Genomic DNA, 19691 nt, shown 5'->3' on the forward strand with positions numbered 1-19691 from the left:
GCGCGCGCCCGCACCCATGTACCCGCGCGCTGGACGCGCTGCTCCTAATTCACAGCAGCAACGGAGCGAGAGGCCGAGAGAAGCGCCAGGAAAACCAACAGGGAAAAAAAGGTAATAAACCGAAATATACGAACACGTCCGCCTCACGTTTCAGCTTGAGTTTAACTTATTTGAATACATTAAAGTTTAAAGTTTCCTCCTCGTGACCTTCCGGTTTATTTGCAGGTCTTCGAGCAAAGTAGTGGTATAAGTCTAGTCATAGATGACCCGTCTGCTGTGTAATGTCGGTGTCTTGTCCCTTTCAGAGTAAATAATACGTTAATATTATTTTTTACTTTTAATGTTTGGATTCGTCTACAGCGATTTATTCTTTAACACCTCAACACTCATGTAGTCATAACTTTTTTTTAAATGCTAGTCTTATCTTTGTCGGGATTAGAAGATGTGAACATTAACACAGGCGACAGAGATGATTTTACAGCACTACTGTAATGTTTTTATTATTTTAAGTAATCGGTTTGAAAAAGTTTATTAAATGAAAACACTCCAAACACATTGAACAACAAACCAAACACTGTTTGTCTCCAAGATATTAATTTAACTGTCTTTTAGTTCGGATCCATGCTGCTGCACTTAATGATATTTCTTTTTTTCTTTTTTTTTTTTTAAATGGATCTTTTAGATCTAGTACTGAAAGGCCTCAAGGCCTGGGCTGATTTCTGTTCAAAACAGTTTTAAAACATCATAGATTTTCTGAAATCCCATTCCAACAGTTTCTAAGTCTTCTAAAGAGACGCCAGAAAGAAGTGCCTGAGTGACCAGAGTTATCTCTCTCTGGACATAATGAAATAAATTAATTTCAGAAATTAAAAACCTTGCTTACTGCTGTCTGAAAAAAAATATTCTTCGAAATTTATTTATTTATTTTTCTTCATTGAATCGTACCAATCGTGGGAACCAAACTGCTACTATAAAACCAGACAACTGGGTCATAACTCAGTGGTCTCATCAGGACAGCTGCTGGTTATTGTGCCCCCAGAGGCACAATTTCACAAATTCAGTAAGATCTACAAACAGAAGCACATTTCTAATTTTTACACAAAAGGTGTGTTTAATAAATGATATTGTGTTATTGATTTCTGTTTCTTATGATGGCACGTTAGAGCCACTGTAGATGGAACAAAAAAAAAACGTAGGAAAGCACTTTGAAATGCCTTGTTGCTGAAATGTGCTATGCAAATTAAATTTGATTGATTGATAGTAAATTTCCACCAAAAAAAACAATCTCAGAAATTTTCAAGAAAAATACATAGAAATTTCTCAGATTTTGTTTTTGTAAATTTCTGAGATTAATCTAAAAATGATTATGTTTTTTTTCTAGCACATTTTCGACTTTTTAAACACAGAAATGTCCTTGTTTTTTCTAGATATATTTCTGTAAATGTACTCCTCTCTTTCTTTTTTCTATCTACAATGGCCCTAGGTCAGCAGTTTCTTCAGCTTGGAATAATTAGTGAACTCAAAAATGATGGAAAACAATGTGAGAAGAGTGACATTTGTATGAATTCAGCCCTGCTGTTTTCATTGTTCTTTAGAAGAGTTTAATAAACCTGTGTGCTTTTTAGACTCGACTGAAACCTGTGGAAAGAGTGAGGAGCAACATCTGTACGAATTCTAGCATCAGCGATTTAAAAACACCTCCAGCAACGGAGCGGGAGAAGCCTTCATGTTGACAGGGTCTCCTTACTCCCCACATTCTGCTGCATTTTTCTTCCAAGAGGAGAGTTGGGGCGTTGGGAACCGTGGCTGACCTGCGGCCATGCACCGCTTAAGGACTACAGTTGCGAGGCTTGGGCCTTTAGCTGCTGCACAGACAGCCCAGACCGCGCCACAGTCCCGACTGTTGGCGCTGGAAGGAGGTGCAAGGACATTTCAGCCTGTGAGGAGCCTGAGTGCGTCTGTGGCTGCTGAACCTTTTCTCAATGGAACCAGTTCCAACTACGTGGAGGAGATGTACTACGCCTGGCTGGAGGATCGTAGGAATGTGCATAAGGTACTGAGGGTTTATGAGATGGCAGCTAATGACAAGAAATGGACTTTCCAGGTGTTCAAAACTGTGACAGGGAAGATTGTTTGTCCAGCCTAACCAAACAGGTTATTAAAATTTTTTAGTGAAGCCGCCAAACACACTTAATTATTCAGTAGCTCCATAATAATATATTTTTTATTTTATTCTTTTCTCTTTTTTTTTGTTTAACTCTGCTGCTTATGGAGTAGAGTTTTAAATGCAGGTCTGATATCACCATAGTCAAGGAAAGGGAGGATTGTCATTTTGACCAAACTGTACTTTGCAGAATGAGTGAAAGATGATTTGTTGCGATAAAGAAAACTGAGTCTAGGCCTGTTATGCTAACAAGTTTTACTGGCCGATAAATTGTCTAGGAAGTTATTGCAATAAACAATAACGTTGTTTTGGGACCATTTTTAGGTAAAATAATGGCAATGGAACAATAATGGAAGAACTCGTTCTCAGAGATCAATAAACTTTAAACTCTAATGAACATTTAACACTGGAACTGGAAGACATTATCCAAAATAAATCAACAAACAACAAATAAAATTAATTATAAAGTCTCTAGAAACAAAATTGTCCTTCATAAAAGGGTCTAGTTGAAACCAAAGCATCAGACTGAAGACTTTTATCATCTAGTTTTTGGTAGAAAGAGAGAAAAGAGAAAAACAGTACATCATGCAAATGGAAACTATAGAGTTATTTTTAACTGATCATGCAGTTGATTTATTGCTTATTGTGACAGGTCTAAATGAGTCTTGATTTGAAGTTAAGTCATATTACCTTGCATTTAATTAACGTAATTTTGAAGCTTTGCAGCTTCTTGTGGTATATTACGGAAGAATCCCACAAAACATGATTAAAAAGAAGTAATACGCAGCAGTCGTGTTTGTACTCATTAGAACTCAAAGTGCATTGCTTAATCTCAGGAATGTTTGTCCTTTTGACTTTTCCTCCAGCTGCTGGCTGTCTGGAAGCTCCTGTGTTAGCAGTCTCTGCCTTACAGGCAAAATTCAGGGAACGCTAGTCTCTCAGGAGCAAGTGACCTTCTCCCCTGGATCTGCTCACTTATGCACATTTGTCGTCACATCCAGTCTGAGTCCTTTGCACTGTTTGCATGCAAACCGAACTGAGATTTTGGTCACTAACGGATGAATGTCCAGGATGCAATGGGCTAAAGTTTACGCAGTTGACTTTGATCCTCCACCTGTTTATTTGTGAGTGCATTTTTATTTAAGTAGAAACTCAGAATTAACATTATTACAGGAGTGAAGCTTCTTTGTTGAAGAAAATAGTTATTAGTTAAAAGGTCACCTTTCTTGGTAATGCCTCAAATTATGTTACTATAACAATACATTTTGTTGTGTTGGTGAAAATGATGAGAGCTGACATAAACCATGTTATTATGACGCTTAACAAGACAGCAAAAACATCAGTGCAGATCTTCATGTCTGTCTCATAATTACTTGAGATTTAGAAATAACACCAACTAATGATCATATCTAGAACCTGAAGCTCTGCTTGTGCTACTTTAAGTAGAACAGTAAAACATTAGCTGTCAGTTGGCTCATGAACACCACTAAATGGATTAAACTACATTCAGTGAACAGACGTTTACAGTGGGGAATTGTACGTCATAAAAGGTTCAAACATAGGCTTTGACCTGCAATCTGTTTTCAGCTAACAAACTGAGCTGCCTGCTGTCAGGGTTCATAGTTTGAGTACAGCTGTAAAGTAACTCGTGCACCGTGCTAACTGTAAGCTAACATCCAGCACAGAAAGCTGACCCTAAAAGCTTCTCACTCCTGTAATCTAATTACTCCCTGCTCCTATTAGAAACTTAGGTGGAGAGTGAGGTTAATGCTCATTAGTTAACGGTGTTGCTTACAGTTCATGTAGCTTCTGATTTTAATGCAAATCTACTTTAATTTTGTTTTTGCAAGTGAAATTTTATAAATTTTCAATAACAACAGCAACAACAAAAATCTTCTACAACAATCCAAAAACGTAGATAAAACTCGTGAGGTTTCATTGCCTCAGGATGAAACTGGGATGTAGGAACGTTGTCACCCCTGACTTAGCTGTGTTCCAGTTGTGAGTTGGAAAAACCAGTGGTACTTGTGTTACAAAATAATATGTCTGCATGTTGCGCATTGAAACACTAACGTAATAGAGAAATTGTACAGCACTATGTGTGTGATTGATTTAGTCAGATCAAACCACTGGCATAAAGTAACATATCATCTTAACGTACATCAACCATAACCGACTTTGAGGTTGGGAGTAGCTGTGTTAGCCTACTTTGTGTCATGTTGTTAGACGCAGTCTAAGCCTGTTGGCAGTAAACAAAAACTTCCAATTACTGTTTACCACCAGGAGATGAGCAAAAAAACAGCAGAGGTCATCCTTTTTTTTTTCCTTCTCACAGTCTTGGGATATTTTCTTTCGGAATGCAAATGCTGGAGCGCCGCCCGGTGCGGCGTACCAAAGCCCTCCTCCGCTCAGCGGGCCTTCTGACGGAATGACGGGCGTCCGGATGCTGGTGGGAGCTCAGCCCAATGTAGAGAAACTGGTGAAAGACCACCTGGCAGTGCAGTCACTGATTAGAGCCTACCAGGTAAACAACAAACACTATCGTATGATAAATGTTGTTTCAGATCAATATCAAATTTACTTGTATCTTATATTTACAGCTGTTACTACTACATTCATAGCAGAATTTTCTGCACCATAATAAATAATCGCATATCTAAAGGATTTATAACTTACAGAAAGACAAAAACATTATTGCAAGCTTATGTTTTCATTAGATATGCACAGATCCGATATTAATATCTGTATCGGTCCCGATATTCCAAAAAATTTAATTCAGTTTATTTCTATATTCATATATTCTATATATGCTCTGAATGCTTTATTTATTTTACATTATATTTAAAATTATTAATTGCACTTTCTGAATCATTCTAAAGATTTGTTGCAGTTTGTTGTAGTTAGTTTCAGTTTCTTTATTATTTATTTTCCATTGACTGTTCTACTCCTAATCACACTGACGGAACAAATTAAAGTTGGTTTTACATGTTTGACCAAACTTGTGAATCTGTTGGTGTATTTCAGTATGCTGTACTGGTGCAGAGTTATCAAATAAATTTGTAATTCAGTACATTTATGTCTGTTTAAAAAAAATTCAGCTATTTTTCTGTATCGGATCGGTATCAGCCAATAATAAACCTCAGATATCGGAAGTAAAAAAAGTGAATTGGTGAATTCCTAGTTTTCTCTCTGTGTTAATTAAACATCCTTTTAGTGAGTCTTAAAGTTGCATGAAGGTCATTTTCATCTGGGCAAACACATCAGATGTACAGAAAACTTTTCAGATTGAAAGTATTTTGTTCAGGCAGAAAACTGGCTCCAGGTAAAACAGGCAGCTGGTTTAAAGCCTTTAACCCACTTCTGATATGAGGACAGAAAACTGGGTCAGCCATGTTGACATCATGAAGGTGACCTGCTGGAATGAGTTTAGACATTCTAACCTCACCGACCCTCATCTGCCTTTCTGCAGGTACGGGGCCATCACATAGCCAAGCTGGACCCCCTCGGTATCAGCTGTGTGGACTTCGATGACGCTCCGTGTACTGTTGGCTTTCAAAATGTTGGTGAGAAAAACAGCCCTGCACCATCCGTGTTACATTTCACTTCACTAAGTGTCTCTCTGACTCCCTTTTGAATTCGGGACAGTATATTTAGGATCTTAATTTATTTGGTATTTAAATTTTTATGAGCAAAATATATGTTCTGCTAGAACTACATACCTGATCTCTAGATGGTTTGCAGAACATTTACACAGGGGGGCTGAATATATATATATATATACATACAGTATACTGTATATACTGTATATATACAGTATATATACAGTGAGGTTCATGCCTTTGACTATAATAGTAATTAGTGAAGCCCAGAAAGTGTCAGTAAAATCAGTCTTTATACAGGAAATTTAAATTTTCTAGGTGATTTGCAGAAGAAGAAAAAAAGAGTGCACACATGATCTGTTATCATACCGTCAGGGTATGGTTGTAATAATTTGAGAACATTAATTACTGTAGATTATGGCTTATCTGAAATTATAAACCCTTAATGTGATTTTATGGAACAATTATTTTCTATTAAGTAACCCAGATAAATCAGAAAGATAAACACAAGCTTCCTCACTGCCTCAAAACCCAATGCATTATCAACCTAAACTACTACTTCTTGTTGTCATTATGATTATTATCAGTGGTAGTGATGTTATCATTAATTTTTCATGTATCACATGGACTCGTGCTGCTGTGGTTGTTTTAGAACATCGTGTACAGAAAGCCATGTTCCCTATGAGATAAGACTATGTTCTTGCTTTATGATGCTCTGGCTTCTGATAGGCTAAGCATGTTATCATGATGATGTCAGCAGTTCAGTCAAAGCACAGCTGTGCAGTGTGACCTCTCACAGCACTTTGCTTCTGTCAAGACTGTGTGTGTTTTCAGTTTCACCAAAGTCAGAATGTGAGAGAAATATTAACGTTTGCTCATAAAAAAGCAAAACGCAAACTGGTACTGTAAACAGGAAGTGTCCACCTGACTGTGTGAAAGGTGTGTGTTTGCTGTTCAGTCATTGTTCCCTATGAAAAGGCCCGGTGCCTCTGAGTTCACAACCTGCTGATTTCTCTGACCTCTGATTGGATGTTTCCATGCTCACTTGTGGTTTTGTTCATTTTCAGTGAGAGGGTCACTGAGGTCAGTAAAAGGTCGCTGCATTGTCTGACCTCTGAAATTACATGTGTGGCGTTCTACTGGATCATTAACCAGCAGTTTGTGTGTTTGTCACTTTGTGGCTCCTGAATGATCCGTGCGTTCTGATTGGTCGATGTTGCTCAGCTTGTGGCCCATCTTCTGCAGTAATCACCCAGTGAGAAATTATTCTATATTATTCTGACAATAATTTAGGATTAGTGAATTTTAGCCCTCAGAGAGATTTGTATCTCTTTGTACTTAAAATATGAAAATGTAAAAGATTTTCATAGATTGAACAAAATAATTTGGAAACCTGAGTCACTGAAACCAATTGTCCAAAGATATAAGTTAAAAATGATGTTCCCTAGCCTAACATGTCAAAGGTTAATGGTTTGGTGACGGACTAGAAAACACTGCACTGGAATAATGTGAGTATTCTTCCAAAGTCTGAAGAAAAACTTTCAGACAGTTTCAGACATATTGTTGAAACTGCTTTTAAGATTTCATGAAAGTCAGGTTCATTATGAATAGGTACGCTTAAACAACAGCCACCATATGTGTTGTACATTTTGAACAATTACATTATTTAGCTTCTCAGCAACAAGCTAGTTCAAAGTACTTTACATCGTAATATCACAAAAATACAAAGTGAATAATTGAAACAATACATTTTGTCAAGTGCCATGGTTAACCCTAACCCCTACCCTACATCAAAATGTTGATTAATGTTTCATTTATAAGGTTTCAAAATCAACCTTAAGCAGGTGGGTCTTTAGTCTGGATTTAAAGGAGCTCAGTGTTCCGGCTGCTTTTCCAGTTTTCAGGAGGTTTGGTCCAGATTTGTGGTGCACAGAAGCTGAATGCTGCTTCTCCAGTTCGTGGTAAATGTTTCCATGCTTTCCAGGAAACTTTAAAGAAAGTGATTAGGAGTTCGCAGATCCACAAAGTTAATATTTGAGTTGTTAACATAATAAATGATTACCATAAAACCCTGAGGAAACTTTCTGGACGTTCTGTTCCTTGTTGAGTGAGTTATCTCATAGTGTGATAAAGAAAGTTTAGATCAGGGTGTCCAAAGTGCTGGATTTGTAGGGCATTTGTAGGTCTCTGCAGTCCACCGTAATTTAAGAATGGTGCAACTTTGGCCCCACATGGGGGGTTGGAGGGATATGTGGCTTTTATTCTTGTGAGAAGTCATATTAGTAGGAGTCTGTCAGTAAATGTTATCTTCCATACTAGAGAAGATAAAGGCAGAAATTCTAAACTTTTCTCTGTTTTTAGTTTCTGTCTCAGGTTTGCCATCCTTCTTTAGATCAGTTCCACTCCACCTGGCTCCAGTGATCTGCTTTAGATTCAGTTTGATTCTGTTTCCTGTGTCTCTTGTTCGCTCCAGGTTTGTACGGCCTGACTGAGGGTGACCTGGACAAGGTGTTCCGGCTCCCCGCCAGCACTTTCATTGGCGGCAATGCCAGCGCGCTCCCACTCAGAGAGATCATTCGCCGCCTTGAGGTAGAGCTGTGATAAGTGCACACACACATTAAAACAGCTTTGTTTCAATCAATCAATCAACCAATCAATCAATCAATCAAATTTTATTTGTATAGCACATTTCAGCAGCAAAGCATTTCAAAGTGCTTTACATCATATCAAACACAGAAACACAAAGCAACATAGAATCAACAATCAAAACATGACATTGAGTCAAGTTCCATCAATAAATTTGTAATTGATTAAGTTTCAAATACAATCCTAAACAGGTGGGTTTTTAGTGGAGTTTGCATCCATAAAGGTTTACCTGTTACACTCCTACTGTGTTATATGGAACAAAATACCTGTTGCTATTTTTATTCCCACTCACAATCACACAGTTTAAAATGATGTAAACAGCATTTTAATGGGCTTCTGGCACAAGGCTCCGTTCACCTCTTCACGGAATTTCGAGCAGGGACTCCGCCGTCCCTCATGGGTTTTTGTGCAATTCTATGGTACCTATTAGTGTCTAGAATTTACAGGGTTTCCGTTACGCCCAATGACCCTCAGTTTGCATTCATAAGGTCTTTGTCAAAAACAACTTGGACATTTACTGGAGCACTTTTATATTAATATAATTCTACTTTATAGGAATATTTATGTACATTCCAGTGATGTGCGGTCAGGGGAGGCAGGTGAGACTCTGCCTCACCTGTCATCATGGAAGAATAATATAATCATAAGATAAATTGCTATTTTCACTCTGTGTTTTGTACTATAAAGTAGCTATTTTTCATTTAGCTTAACCAATTCTGATGATTTTGTTCTTCAAAATCACTGAATTTTCGCATTTTCCCATTCAAATGGTCGGAAGCACAGCTGGTGAGGCAGCAGCAAGCTGAGCCTCACCTGGGATTGTGCAACCTCTCGCTAACTGCACTGGCTGCCATTCTATGAGCGCGTGCTCCTCCTGTCTGTACGTCACCAATAAAATGGCTAAGAAACATTTAATGTATGAACTGATTTTCCATAATTTAGCTTATGTATATATTGTACAGTGTCAATAACTGTGTGTGTAACGTGTTTTGTGCGCTAAGGAGCGATCAGAAACGGCAGAAAACAGATTCGAGGTGAGGCATGCAGTTCTCTTGCAGCTATGTAACTATAGCAACGAGTCTGCGTGTAGCTGCGCTGACACAGAGAGCGAGAAAGAAGTGGTTTTGAGTTGTACTTTAAAGTTTTTTCACTTTGCTGTGGAGCATAGAACAAAATGAATAATATCTACATGTCCAAGTTTGATTGAGTTAACAGAATTATTCTACGGCGGCAGCGCGGCTATGGATGACATGCCTCTAGCATTTTTGCCCTCTAGTGTTGTCCGCATGCGCGCAATTTCCTTATGTAAACAATAACATGTAGGGGCCTTATTTGTAAATCTGATTATGATTAAGTCAGTGGCTCACCAGCTATGAACCTCACCGCACATCACTGGTACATTCAGACACTTCTCAGACTTATCTTGGTCATCTTGAGCTTGTATACATTCAGTGGCCTTAACAGCACGACAGATGCTAGAAATATGCTTTTTCTTCTTCATTAATGCATCAAAACCTTAAAAATTCTCCACATTTGCTATGGGAAAAGATCTGTCAACTCTCAGCAGAGGCAGAAATCAGGAAGAAAAGATAATGCTAGGTAAGGCACGCCCTACGCCAGTGGTGCCCAAAGGCGGTCCTTGAGGGCCGGCGTCCTACATGTTTTAGTTTTCTTTCTGGTGGTAGTAACAACTTTCTCAGCATGTAACTGTTCTCCTTAGGCCTTCTAATGGCCCATCATTTGATCCAGATGCGTTAAACCAGCGATAGAACTAAAACATGCAGGATGCCGGCCCTCCAGGATCTACTTTGGACACCACTGCCCTACGCAAACCACCAAGCAACTTCACCAGATAGGCTGTCAGGTGAAACCTCCAAGACAAGAGAAAGAGAGGCCATCCTAGAAACACCTGGTGATGAGACATCAAGGAAAACGTCAAAAAGACAGGCAATGCTTGGAACCAACTAGAAAAAATGGTCGAGGACAGAAATCTCTGGAGTTCTACCTTTGGCGGCCCATGACCTGGGACTGGACGAAGGGCAAAACAAATGATCCAACAGAATTTGGAGAAGCTTCCAGATGGAGCTGGACAATATGGCTGAAAAATATATTATGATTTAAGCATTTCATATCAATCAAGATAAATGATTATTGATTAGGTTTTTTTTGTTTGAAATATCTGAATTACTGCCCAACTGGTGATGTGACCTCTCTTGTTTTATTTAGTTTTCACTCTGTTTACTTTTAAGCAGTTATGAGGCAACGCAGCAGATCCTGAAACTGCTGCTGCGCAAGTTACTCAACACTTTGTTGCTAGGCAACCAAACAATGAGTTTGCTAGTTGATGCCACCAACCTTGGTTAGCTCGGGTTGTGAGCTAACTACAACCCGAGAGGTTGAGCAGCTAAATTCTTTCCTCTGCCTACATCACCCAGAATGCTGTTCGGTTCTGGATTGGAGTTCAGTGAAAGTATTGAATATTGGACATATTATCTATTGACATTGATCATATGTCTATCGTGACATGTATTGTTATTGACTTGTCCAGCCCTATTTTCAGAAAGTCAGGAGAAAAAAACCCTGTCAACAATCCTGTAGTATCCATCCACCATTAATCCATAACCCAGCTGTTATGGGTTATGGATCTCAAACCAATACATGTTCATGTCTGTGTTTTCTAGATGGCCTACTGTCAGCATATCGGGGTGGAGTTCATGTTCATAAATGACGTGGAGCAGTGCCAGTGGATCCGACAAAAGTTCGAAACGCCAGGAATCATGCAGTTTTCCTTGGAAGAGAAGAGGACTCTGTTGGGCAGGATGATCCGCTCCACCAGGTCAGTCTGTCGGTTCTACATGCTCTGAGTCCGGAGGTGATGGAGCCAGAGTTCTGTGAAGCGTACCAGCGGTCACAACTGTTGGCAGGTTTGAGGAGTTCCTTCAGAGGAAGTGGTCTTCAGAGAAACGCTTCGGCTTGGAAGGCTGCGAGTCGCTCATCCCGGCCCTGAAGACCATCATCGACCGGTCCAGTCAGTGCGGAGTGGAGAGCGTGATCCTGGGAATGCCTCACAGGTACAGACAGACACACCTGGTGTCCTCTAACGCACACAAGGAGACTTTTTACTAGACACCAGTATTGGCTGGGTGAAGCCTGTAGAAGGAATTTAATGCATTTTCATACACTCTCAAAAAAAAGTATGAACTTCTTCATGTTTTGTCATGAAACAACTGTCGTGCATTATATGATGTGTGCATAATTTTGAAGTGGAAGAAAAGTGATTCATAATTTTACATTTTTTCTATTTTTACAAGTACTGGGGAACCTCTAAATACAAATTTAATTTGCTCCAAAAATCAGTTTGCCCCTTAAAAAAAATCCCCATCCATGAAAATTACATTCATGTTCACAGATTCTTCCCTTAAATATCACTAGAGGCACCACATGATGCTTCTAAATGGTTTGTAGATGGTTTGTAAAGCATAATGTTTCCTTTTATTTTTTGTAATGTTGCAAATTCAGCAAAAACATTTTTCTACAAAGTACTGACCCATGGTGACTGAGTGCAAATGTGCTCCACAATTTAAATATTTGTTTAGTGAAAAAATCTTTAAAAGCTATGTAGCATTATCCTTCCTTGCCATCACTGTATGCCCTTTGTATTGGTCTTTCACCGAAACAAAAAGAAAAAAGTAAATAAAAAAAACGAAAGACACTGAAGTTTGTAGTTGTAACATGACAAAATGTGAAATGTTTCAAAAGATCTGGATACTGTGCTGGGAGGCAAAAGTAAAGTATTCTCATTCATGTGTTTTCTTTCCCCATGATTCTCTTCAGAGGGAAGCTGAACGTTCTGGCCAATGTTATCCGGAAAGACCTGGACCAGATCTTCTGTCAGTTCGATTCCAAGCTGGAGGCTGCTGATGAGGTTCGCACAACAAAACCACTCACAGACGTCTGTGCAAACGTTAATGAAACTGACTCCAACTAATTACATGCTTTTAATGTTTGCAGAGCAATATTTTGAAATATTATTACTTCTAGATATCACGGATTTAACACAAAAAATGTGTCATTGTGGAATCATGGAAAATACCATTTTATACTTATTTTTCTGTTGCATAGAGGCCAGAAACATCAGGAATCTCTGGTTCTTCTGGTTTAGATTAAGACATCAACCCAGTTAACTTCCCCCATATTGTAGTACTTTCAAACCAACTTATTAAAATAAACACACGTAAAAGCGTCTTAGCACAAGAACAAATTTAATCAGAAGAAATGCTTCCTCCAAATTGGAAAACCAGACAAAGTCATCACTTAGACGTTTAGCTGACTTATGGATCACAGTGGCTTAAACACATGAGCTGTAACCGTTTACCGTCTGTGTTTAGGGCTCAGGAGATGTGAAATATCATTTAGGCATGTATCACAGGAGGATGAACCGAGTCAGTGACAGGTACATCACCCTGTCGCTCATGGCCAACCCGTCCCACCTGGAGGCCGTGGACCCAGTGGTGCAGGGGAAGACCAAAGCTGAGCAGTTTTACTCTGGAGACACCGAGGGGAAGAGGGTGAGAAAAGACAGTTTCATGAACTGTCTTTTTATGACAGTTCATGAGAAGAACTGTCTATAGGTTTTGAATTTGGAAACTGTTTCAGGTGATGTCTATTCTGCTCCACGGAGATGCTGCGTTCGCAGGCCAGGGCATTGTGTACGAGACGTTCCACCTTTCGGACCTGCCGTCCTACACCACCCATGGCACCATCCATGTGGTGGTGAACAACCAGGTATTCACTTGTGAACTCTGAAGGAGTTAAAGAAGGTCATTCACCAGAAGACATGCAGTGGAGAAATGAGGCCTCCAGGCTTTTATTCGGTTTAAGACGGACGGCTCAGTCTGATAAATCAAATGCCTTGAAATCCTCGTGTCCTCTGTTACTTACCTAAAAACAGAAAATCTTTGGGGGGTTTTTGTAACTGTAACAACAGGGAATGTAATTCAGAACTAGGTCTCATCCTGAGAAGTGCTGCTAGAATAGGAATACATGTTGTATTTGGTCGATGCAAACTCCTCTAAACAACCAAAGGTTTGACTTTACAGAGGAAACCGACCCGCTTAATCATGACAAGTTTGGTTTTTCTGAGGAAGATTTATTAAAAAGAGCTTTTTAGAACCAAAAATCCTCAAAGACTGCAGAACATCTACACATTAAGTTACATATTATTTTAGATTAACAGACTGTAACACTGCGTTTAAAGTCAATTATTTTTGAAGCAGGACAGATGTAACAGGGTGAACATGGAATTCAAAATAAAAAAAATATATAATTTTTCATATTTTTCATTTGGTCAAAGGAGCTTAGTGTTACTTCAGTAGTAGCATCTAAAATTATGCATTACTATGTTTTTTTGTCTACAACAGTAAAATAATCTTGTAGGTTCTTCCTGTGTCTCTCCTTAGCAACTGCAACTTACTTTTTAAAAATTTTTCATTATATCTATTAAAACACAGTAAAAATAGTGACATATTTTTACTTTAAATACACCACAATTTTGATTTCTATAATTATGCAGATTTTCTTATGGCCATGAATATGTTAGGTGCCCCCCCTCCGAGGACTTGGTGTCTTATGCACTGTGCATGATGATTCTAATTGGACTGAAGAAATGTAATGAAGCTTAATTAAGCCAGTAACATAAAACCATATTAGTTTATGCCGAGCTGTCAACCAAGCAGAAACATGAAGACACCTGACAGCCTTCTCTGCTTCCTGCAGATTGGATTCACCACAGACCCCAGGATGGCTCGCTCATCTCCGTACCCGACAGACGTGGCCCGAGTCGTGAACGCGCCGATCTTCCACGTCAATGCAGATGACCCGGAGGCCGTGATGTTTGTGTGCAACGTAGCGGCAGAGTGGAGGAACACGTTCCATAAAGACGTCGTTGTAGATCTGGTAAATGTTTAAGCAAATGTCTGCATTTTTTAAAAAATTATGACATCCCTTTTAAACTTGTAGTTTGGAGGAAAAGGTAAGAAAAGCCATTAACAAAACTTTCAGAACCCAAAAGTTCAAGTCAGAAGTGTTGCACACGCCATGGCAGAAATGGTTTGTGTATCTGTCAAACGTATTGCTGTAAATATTAAAATGATAGATCCATAGATCATTACACAAAAACACAGAAATCATGAAAATTCACAGTCCTATATCAGGACAGGGTTGTTACCAACTGTTTCTGCTGCAGGTTTCTTACAGACGTAACGGCCACAATGAGATGGACGAGCCGATGTTCACCCAGCCGCTGATGTACAAGCAGATAAAGAAGCAGAAAGGAGTTTTGCAGACGTTTGTAGAGAAGCTCGTTGCTGAAGGAGTCGTCACAACACAACACTACGAGGTAACGCCACCATCATGCCTGTACGCCGAATCACTTTGAGGATGTGATTTTTATCTATCCTAAACTTTAAAAAGACTGGAATTGAGTTTTTAGGTTTGAACTCCACATTTTCATTGATGAAACAGAAATGCAAACCTTTTTGACACTTAGGAGGAAGTAGCTCGATACGACAAAATCTGCGAGGACGCTTTTGCTCACTCCAAAGACGAGAAGATCCTCCACATCAAACACTGGCTGGACTCTCCCTGGCCAGGTAACTTGTTTCTAGGAATCATTTAAATGTTGATTTGTGTCATATTTTTTCACAGTAAAATGAATTGACCTATTTCAAATAGATTACATGTATATTTTGTGTTAATGTAATCTGCTAATCCATCTGAACTGAGAAAATTACTTTCTTTTTGTCTTTTTTCATATTTAATGGTCGCTGAAACTTGCATGCTATGTGAGTGTCTTCAAGTAGTCAGATAATTAAATGTTAAAATGATCAGAAACCAAGTCGGACTCCACTGCTGTTGGAATCACCTCAAGCTTTCGGCATGCTGTGGTGAGTGGATCTTCCTCAGCACAGACAGAGTGTCTGCGTAGTGTAGCATAGGATTAAGTAAGGTTAGCATCAGGTCGCTGTTGTGACATTTGAGTAGAACGCGTGTAAGTGTCAGGGTTTGTAGCAGTGGTGTGGTATTTATGGTGTCTCTCAATTACAACACTCCACCACTGAGTTATTATTATTTTTTATTTCTTTTGCCTATAAAATCTTTAGGTTTTTTCACTCTGGATGGTCAACCTAAAACTATGAGCTGTCCTTCCACTGGTATTCGAGAAGATGAGCTCTGTCACATTGGAAACATCGCAGCCTCTGTCCCGGTGAAAGATTTCATGATACATGGAGGTATTCTCCATCACTCCATTAGGACTGTTAGAAAATGCTGTGAATTAGCCTTGTTGAGCCTTCCTGTTTCTGCGTTTTGGATCACGGCGCAGGGTTGAGTCGGATTTTGAAGGGACGCGCAGATATGGTGAGCCAGCGAGTGTGTGACTGGGCCCTCGGAGAGTACATGGCCTTCGGCTCTCTGCTCAAAGAGGGCATCCACGTGCGTCTCAGCGGACAGGATGTAGAGAGGGGGACGTTCAGGTAACAACAAAACAGCATGTTTAATGGTAAATATTGAGTGACATGGTTTATTTGCTCAACACTGACAGTACTAGCCTGGTAAAAACCAGTGTCTTGTTCTGCACTTCACTTTGAGGGTCTGGGCTCTCGGCTGTTGAGAAACGATTGCTTCCTGAAAGCGTGGACTCTCACAAGGTCTTAAATGTTACCCAATCGCTAACGTCTGGCCATGACCTGTGTCATGAGACAGTTTGATGCTATGAAGCTTATTGGAAATTATCAGCGCTGTAAACAACCATCCTCCGTTGTGAAGAGAGAAGTGTCAAGCTGAATGAGGCGTCTGTTAATGTTAATTCAATATTTGACCAACACAAATGTCTTCGTTCAGTTCCTCTGCTTCCATCGCTAAAACTACTGGCAGACTACAATTCTAAGACAGCGCGGAAAATCAATGTCACAGTTCACAATTCCTCCTTCTCTTTGCTGATTGTGGAAATCACCAGAGGGAATCCAAGTGAATGGGAGAAAGCCCAGACTGAGCTGTGAAGAGAGATTAAAATCAAATGGAATTAGACAAGAATGCAATGGCTAGACTAATGCAATATAGTATTATCCTCAGGGAAAAGCAGAAAATGATGTTATTGGTAAAAGTTAAATGTTTTACTGCTGGTTGTAGATGAACTACTCTGATTAAATGTAACTGGGTTTGATTTGTACAAAATATACACACTGATTAAATTGGTTGGAGGTGGATTTTGTTTTGGCCACAAATTTTACATCACAATATATCCCTCTAATTAGATTACATAGTTTTATGTGAAAATCTGATTCTTTGGCCAGCAATCAAATTCAGGACTTCATAAAATGCTAATCAATGAAAATATGCTAAATACACACAGTGGCACACAGGACTGTAAAGATGCAAAAAGCTAATACTATGTTTTATATATTCTTTAAAAAAAAAAGTTGGATGCAGATTCTCATTCTTCAACTAAAACATATTATTTCATATCTTTGGCCACAATGTCCTGTTAAAAAAATAAATCAAATCGTTTTTACTCTTTTTCACAGCCATCGACATCATGTTCTCCACGACCAAAATGTTGATAAGAGGATCTGCATCCCGATGAACTCCATCTCCCCTGATCAGGCTCCTTACACCGTGTGCAACAGCTCCCTGTCTGAGTACGGAGTCCTGGGTGAGTGGCACACCGACCGGCAGCGCCATGAAAAGTCACATTTCACACATTTGACTCTTTTATTTCGAACATGACAGAAGTATAAAATCACACACATGAACAAGGAATGCAAAGGACACTTATTTTTGTACAGTAAATCTTAACATCCTCGAAAAGGAGTAGGACGAAGTAAGAAACTTATGAACTCCTACCCCATAAGGGTTAGGGTGAGTGATGAACTCATATCACATTAAACATGATTTCCTTCAGTCAAACGGTGGCGTTTGTTTTTATTCCGTCTGTGCAGGTTTTGAGCTCGGCTTCGCCATGGCCAGTCCCAAAGCTCTGGTTTTGTGGGAGGCCCAGTTCGGAGACTTCCACAACACGGCTCAGTGCATCATCGACCAGTTCATCAGCTCCGGACAGGCCAAGTGGGTCAGACAGAACGGCATAGTGCTGCTGCTCCCCCACGGCATGGAGGGCATGGTAGGAACAAACGCACACCGCCTGAGAACATTCTGGGTTTTTCTTCTTCGCTTGTATATTCAGCTCAATTCAAAGATACTTTATCAATCCCAAAGGGAAATTAAATAATTAAGGCGTCCTCATTTTATTCCGCAGACACAATGTTTCTGCATTCTACTCTTTGTGTCTCTTGCCCACATCCAGGGTCCAGAGCATTCATCCGCCCGTCCTGAGAGGTTCCTACAGATGTGCAATGACGACCCAGATGTTTTTCCTGTAAGTTTGTGTCCCTATATAAGAACACTAAATACTGGATATGTTGACATAATCTAATGTTTTAATTTGTTGTAAAGTCATGTCAGCTATTGTCTGCGTAAATTAAGCACAGATCTGACATCAACATTAGAAACTGTTGTTTTTTTATAACGGTGAAATCAGGTTTTTATTATTTTGAAACTTTTTTTTTTTTTTTTTTAAATTAGAAAGTCACAGGGGACTTTGCGGTGCATCAGCTTTATGACTGTAACTGGATCGTGGCCAACTGCTCCACTCCTGCAAACTACTTCCATGTCCTGCGCAGGCAGATCCTGCTGCCCTTCAGGAAGCCTGTGAGCGACTCCCACCATGAACCGCTGCTCAGAGTTCAAACTGATGCAGTTCCTAAAGCTCAACGTGTTCTACTTCTTCTCTCTGCTTTTCTAACAACAGCTCATCGTGTTTACCCCAAAGTCGCTATTGCGCCACCCAGAGGCCAAATCGAGCTTTGACAACATGCTGCCTGGTGAGAACTGATTTTTTTTTTTTAAACATCCAGGAAATGATGCCAATGAAATAAAGATTATGCTATATTTTCTCCAACCAGGTACCCACTTCCAGCGCCTCATCCCGGATGAGGGGCCTGCAGCTGTCGGCCCCCAGAACGTGAAGAGGGTCGTTTTCTGCACAGGCAAGATTTACTACGACCTCATCAGAGAACGTAAGAGCAGAGGCCTGGAGGATGCTGTCGCTGTCGTCCGCATCGAGCAGGTGATTGATTCTGCCTTCGCTTCACCCAACCGACTTCATCTCCAGGCCTGGATCAACGCCGCAGCAGCTTTAAAGTCGTGTTTGTGTGATGTTCGCAGCTGTCTCCGTTCCCCTTCGACCTGGTGAAAGCCGAGGCCGATCGGTTCCAGAACGCCGATCTGGTTTGGTGTCAGGAGGAGCATAAGAACCAGGGTTACTACCTCTACGTCAAGCCCCGCCTCCGTACGACAATAAACCGCAAGCGCCCCATCTGGTCAGTTTTACAGAATATAAGGTGACCTGGTGTGAAGCAGTCCACACCAAACCAATGCAAGAATGGTAGAAGTAATGAGATGCAAGATGCAGTGCTCAGCAATAACATCAGGGGTATTTCTAACATGAAGTAGTGCATGACTGTGAAATGGAAGGAAATGCATGGCTATCAATGTTTTATTTTTTACAAATGGGAATCTGAGAAGTGTGGCATCATTTCCTTTTTTCTTTTTTTCTGAACCACTACATAAAATGTAAAAGTCACATAATGAGGAAATAGCACACAGGTGTACCACTGTGTCTCAGTGTGGATGCCGCTGCTCTGTGTAGGCCTCAGAGGATTGTTGGTGAAAAAACAGAAAAGGTGCAAAAACAAATTATTCTAAATAGAATTGGAATTTCAAGTCCTGGGAATCCTGAATCCACTGAAAATGCTCCAAAATCCATTTTAAAATGCCGCTCCTGTTTGAGAGCATAAGAAAAATACAGAAAATATTTTACAGCACTCTTTCGGACACTCAAAGATTAATTCCCAGTAAACTGCGTATCGCATTACCCAGTACTTTTGAAAGACTCCACATGGAAATCCACGATGGTCAAAATTAGTTGTGGGGTTGTGATGTGATTCGTTGTAGTGAAACAGACTTCTTTCATAATCTCATAATTATGATTTTCATCCATCGTTAATGTCAGGATTGACCACTTCTGGTTTCTTCTGGTGCAGAATTCTGACGCACGCGTCACGTCGACGAGGTGAACGTCAGATCAAATGACCGTTTAGGCTGTTTGAAAACAATCCGATACGCATCTGAGTTAGAACCACTTCTGGAAGTATCCTGGTGTCTCAAGA

At 39.9% G+C, this 19691-nt stretch overlaps 1 protein-coding gene across 4 annotated transcripts in view; it reads left to right on the forward strand.

Annotated features, from left to right (window-relative positions):
• Nucleotides 1–19691, forward strand: part of ogdhb (oxoglutarate dehydrogenase b) — a 21392-nt gene continuing 1701 nt past the window's right edge. The window contains exons 1-22 of one of the 4 annotated variants that reach the window (XM_028025968.1): nucleotides 3–111; nucleotides 1626–2053; nucleotides 4500–4688; nucleotides 5634–5727; nucleotides 8237–8352; nucleotides 11091–11245; nucleotides 11334–11480; nucleotides 12244–12334; nucleotides 12798–12977; nucleotides 13066–13194; nucleotides 14185–14364; nucleotides 14654–14806; nucleotides 14957–15059; nucleotides 15570–15698; nucleotides 15791–15941; nucleotides 16992–17119; nucleotides 17406–17584; nucleotides 17768–17839; nucleotides 18046–18171; nucleotides 18272–18344; nucleotides 18426–18589; nucleotides 18688–18842. In XM_028025968.1, the coding sequence (XP_027881769.1) occupies nucleotides 1820–2053; nucleotides 4500–4688; nucleotides 5634–5727; nucleotides 8237–8352; nucleotides 11091–11245; nucleotides 11334–11480; nucleotides 12244–12334; nucleotides 12798–12977; nucleotides 13066–13194; nucleotides 14185–14364; nucleotides 14654–14806; nucleotides 14957–15059; nucleotides 15570–15698; nucleotides 15791–15941; nucleotides 16992–17119; nucleotides 17406–17584; nucleotides 17768–17839; nucleotides 18046–18171; nucleotides 18272–18344; nucleotides 18426–18589; nucleotides 18688–18842 (2948 nt within the window). In that variant the 5' untranslated portion in view covers nucleotides 3–111; nucleotides 1626–1819. Of the gene's footprint in view, nucleotides 112–1625; nucleotides 2054–3030; nucleotides 3289–4499; nucleotides 4689–5633; nucleotides 5728–8236; nucleotides 8353–11090; nucleotides 11246–11333; nucleotides 11481–12243; nucleotides 12335–12797; nucleotides 12978–13065; nucleotides 13195–14184; nucleotides 14365–14653; nucleotides 14807–14956; nucleotides 15060–15297; nucleotides 15699–15790; nucleotides 15942–16991; nucleotides 17120–17405; nucleotides 17585–17767; nucleotides 17840–18045; nucleotides 18172–18271; nucleotides 18345–18425; nucleotides 18590–18687; nucleotides 18843–19691 lie in introns of those variants that run through there. The other 3 variants (XM_028025969.1, XR_003596627.1, XM_028025970.1) reach the window with 3 other exon arrangements.

Source organism: Xiphophorus couchianus, chromosome 8, assembly GCF_001444195.1.
Source record: "Xiphophorus couchianus chromosome 8, X_couchianus-1.0, whole genome shotgun sequence".
Taxonomy (NCBI): domain Eukaryota; kingdom Metazoa; phylum Chordata; class Actinopteri; order Cyprinodontiformes; family Poeciliidae; genus Xiphophorus; species Xiphophorus couchianus.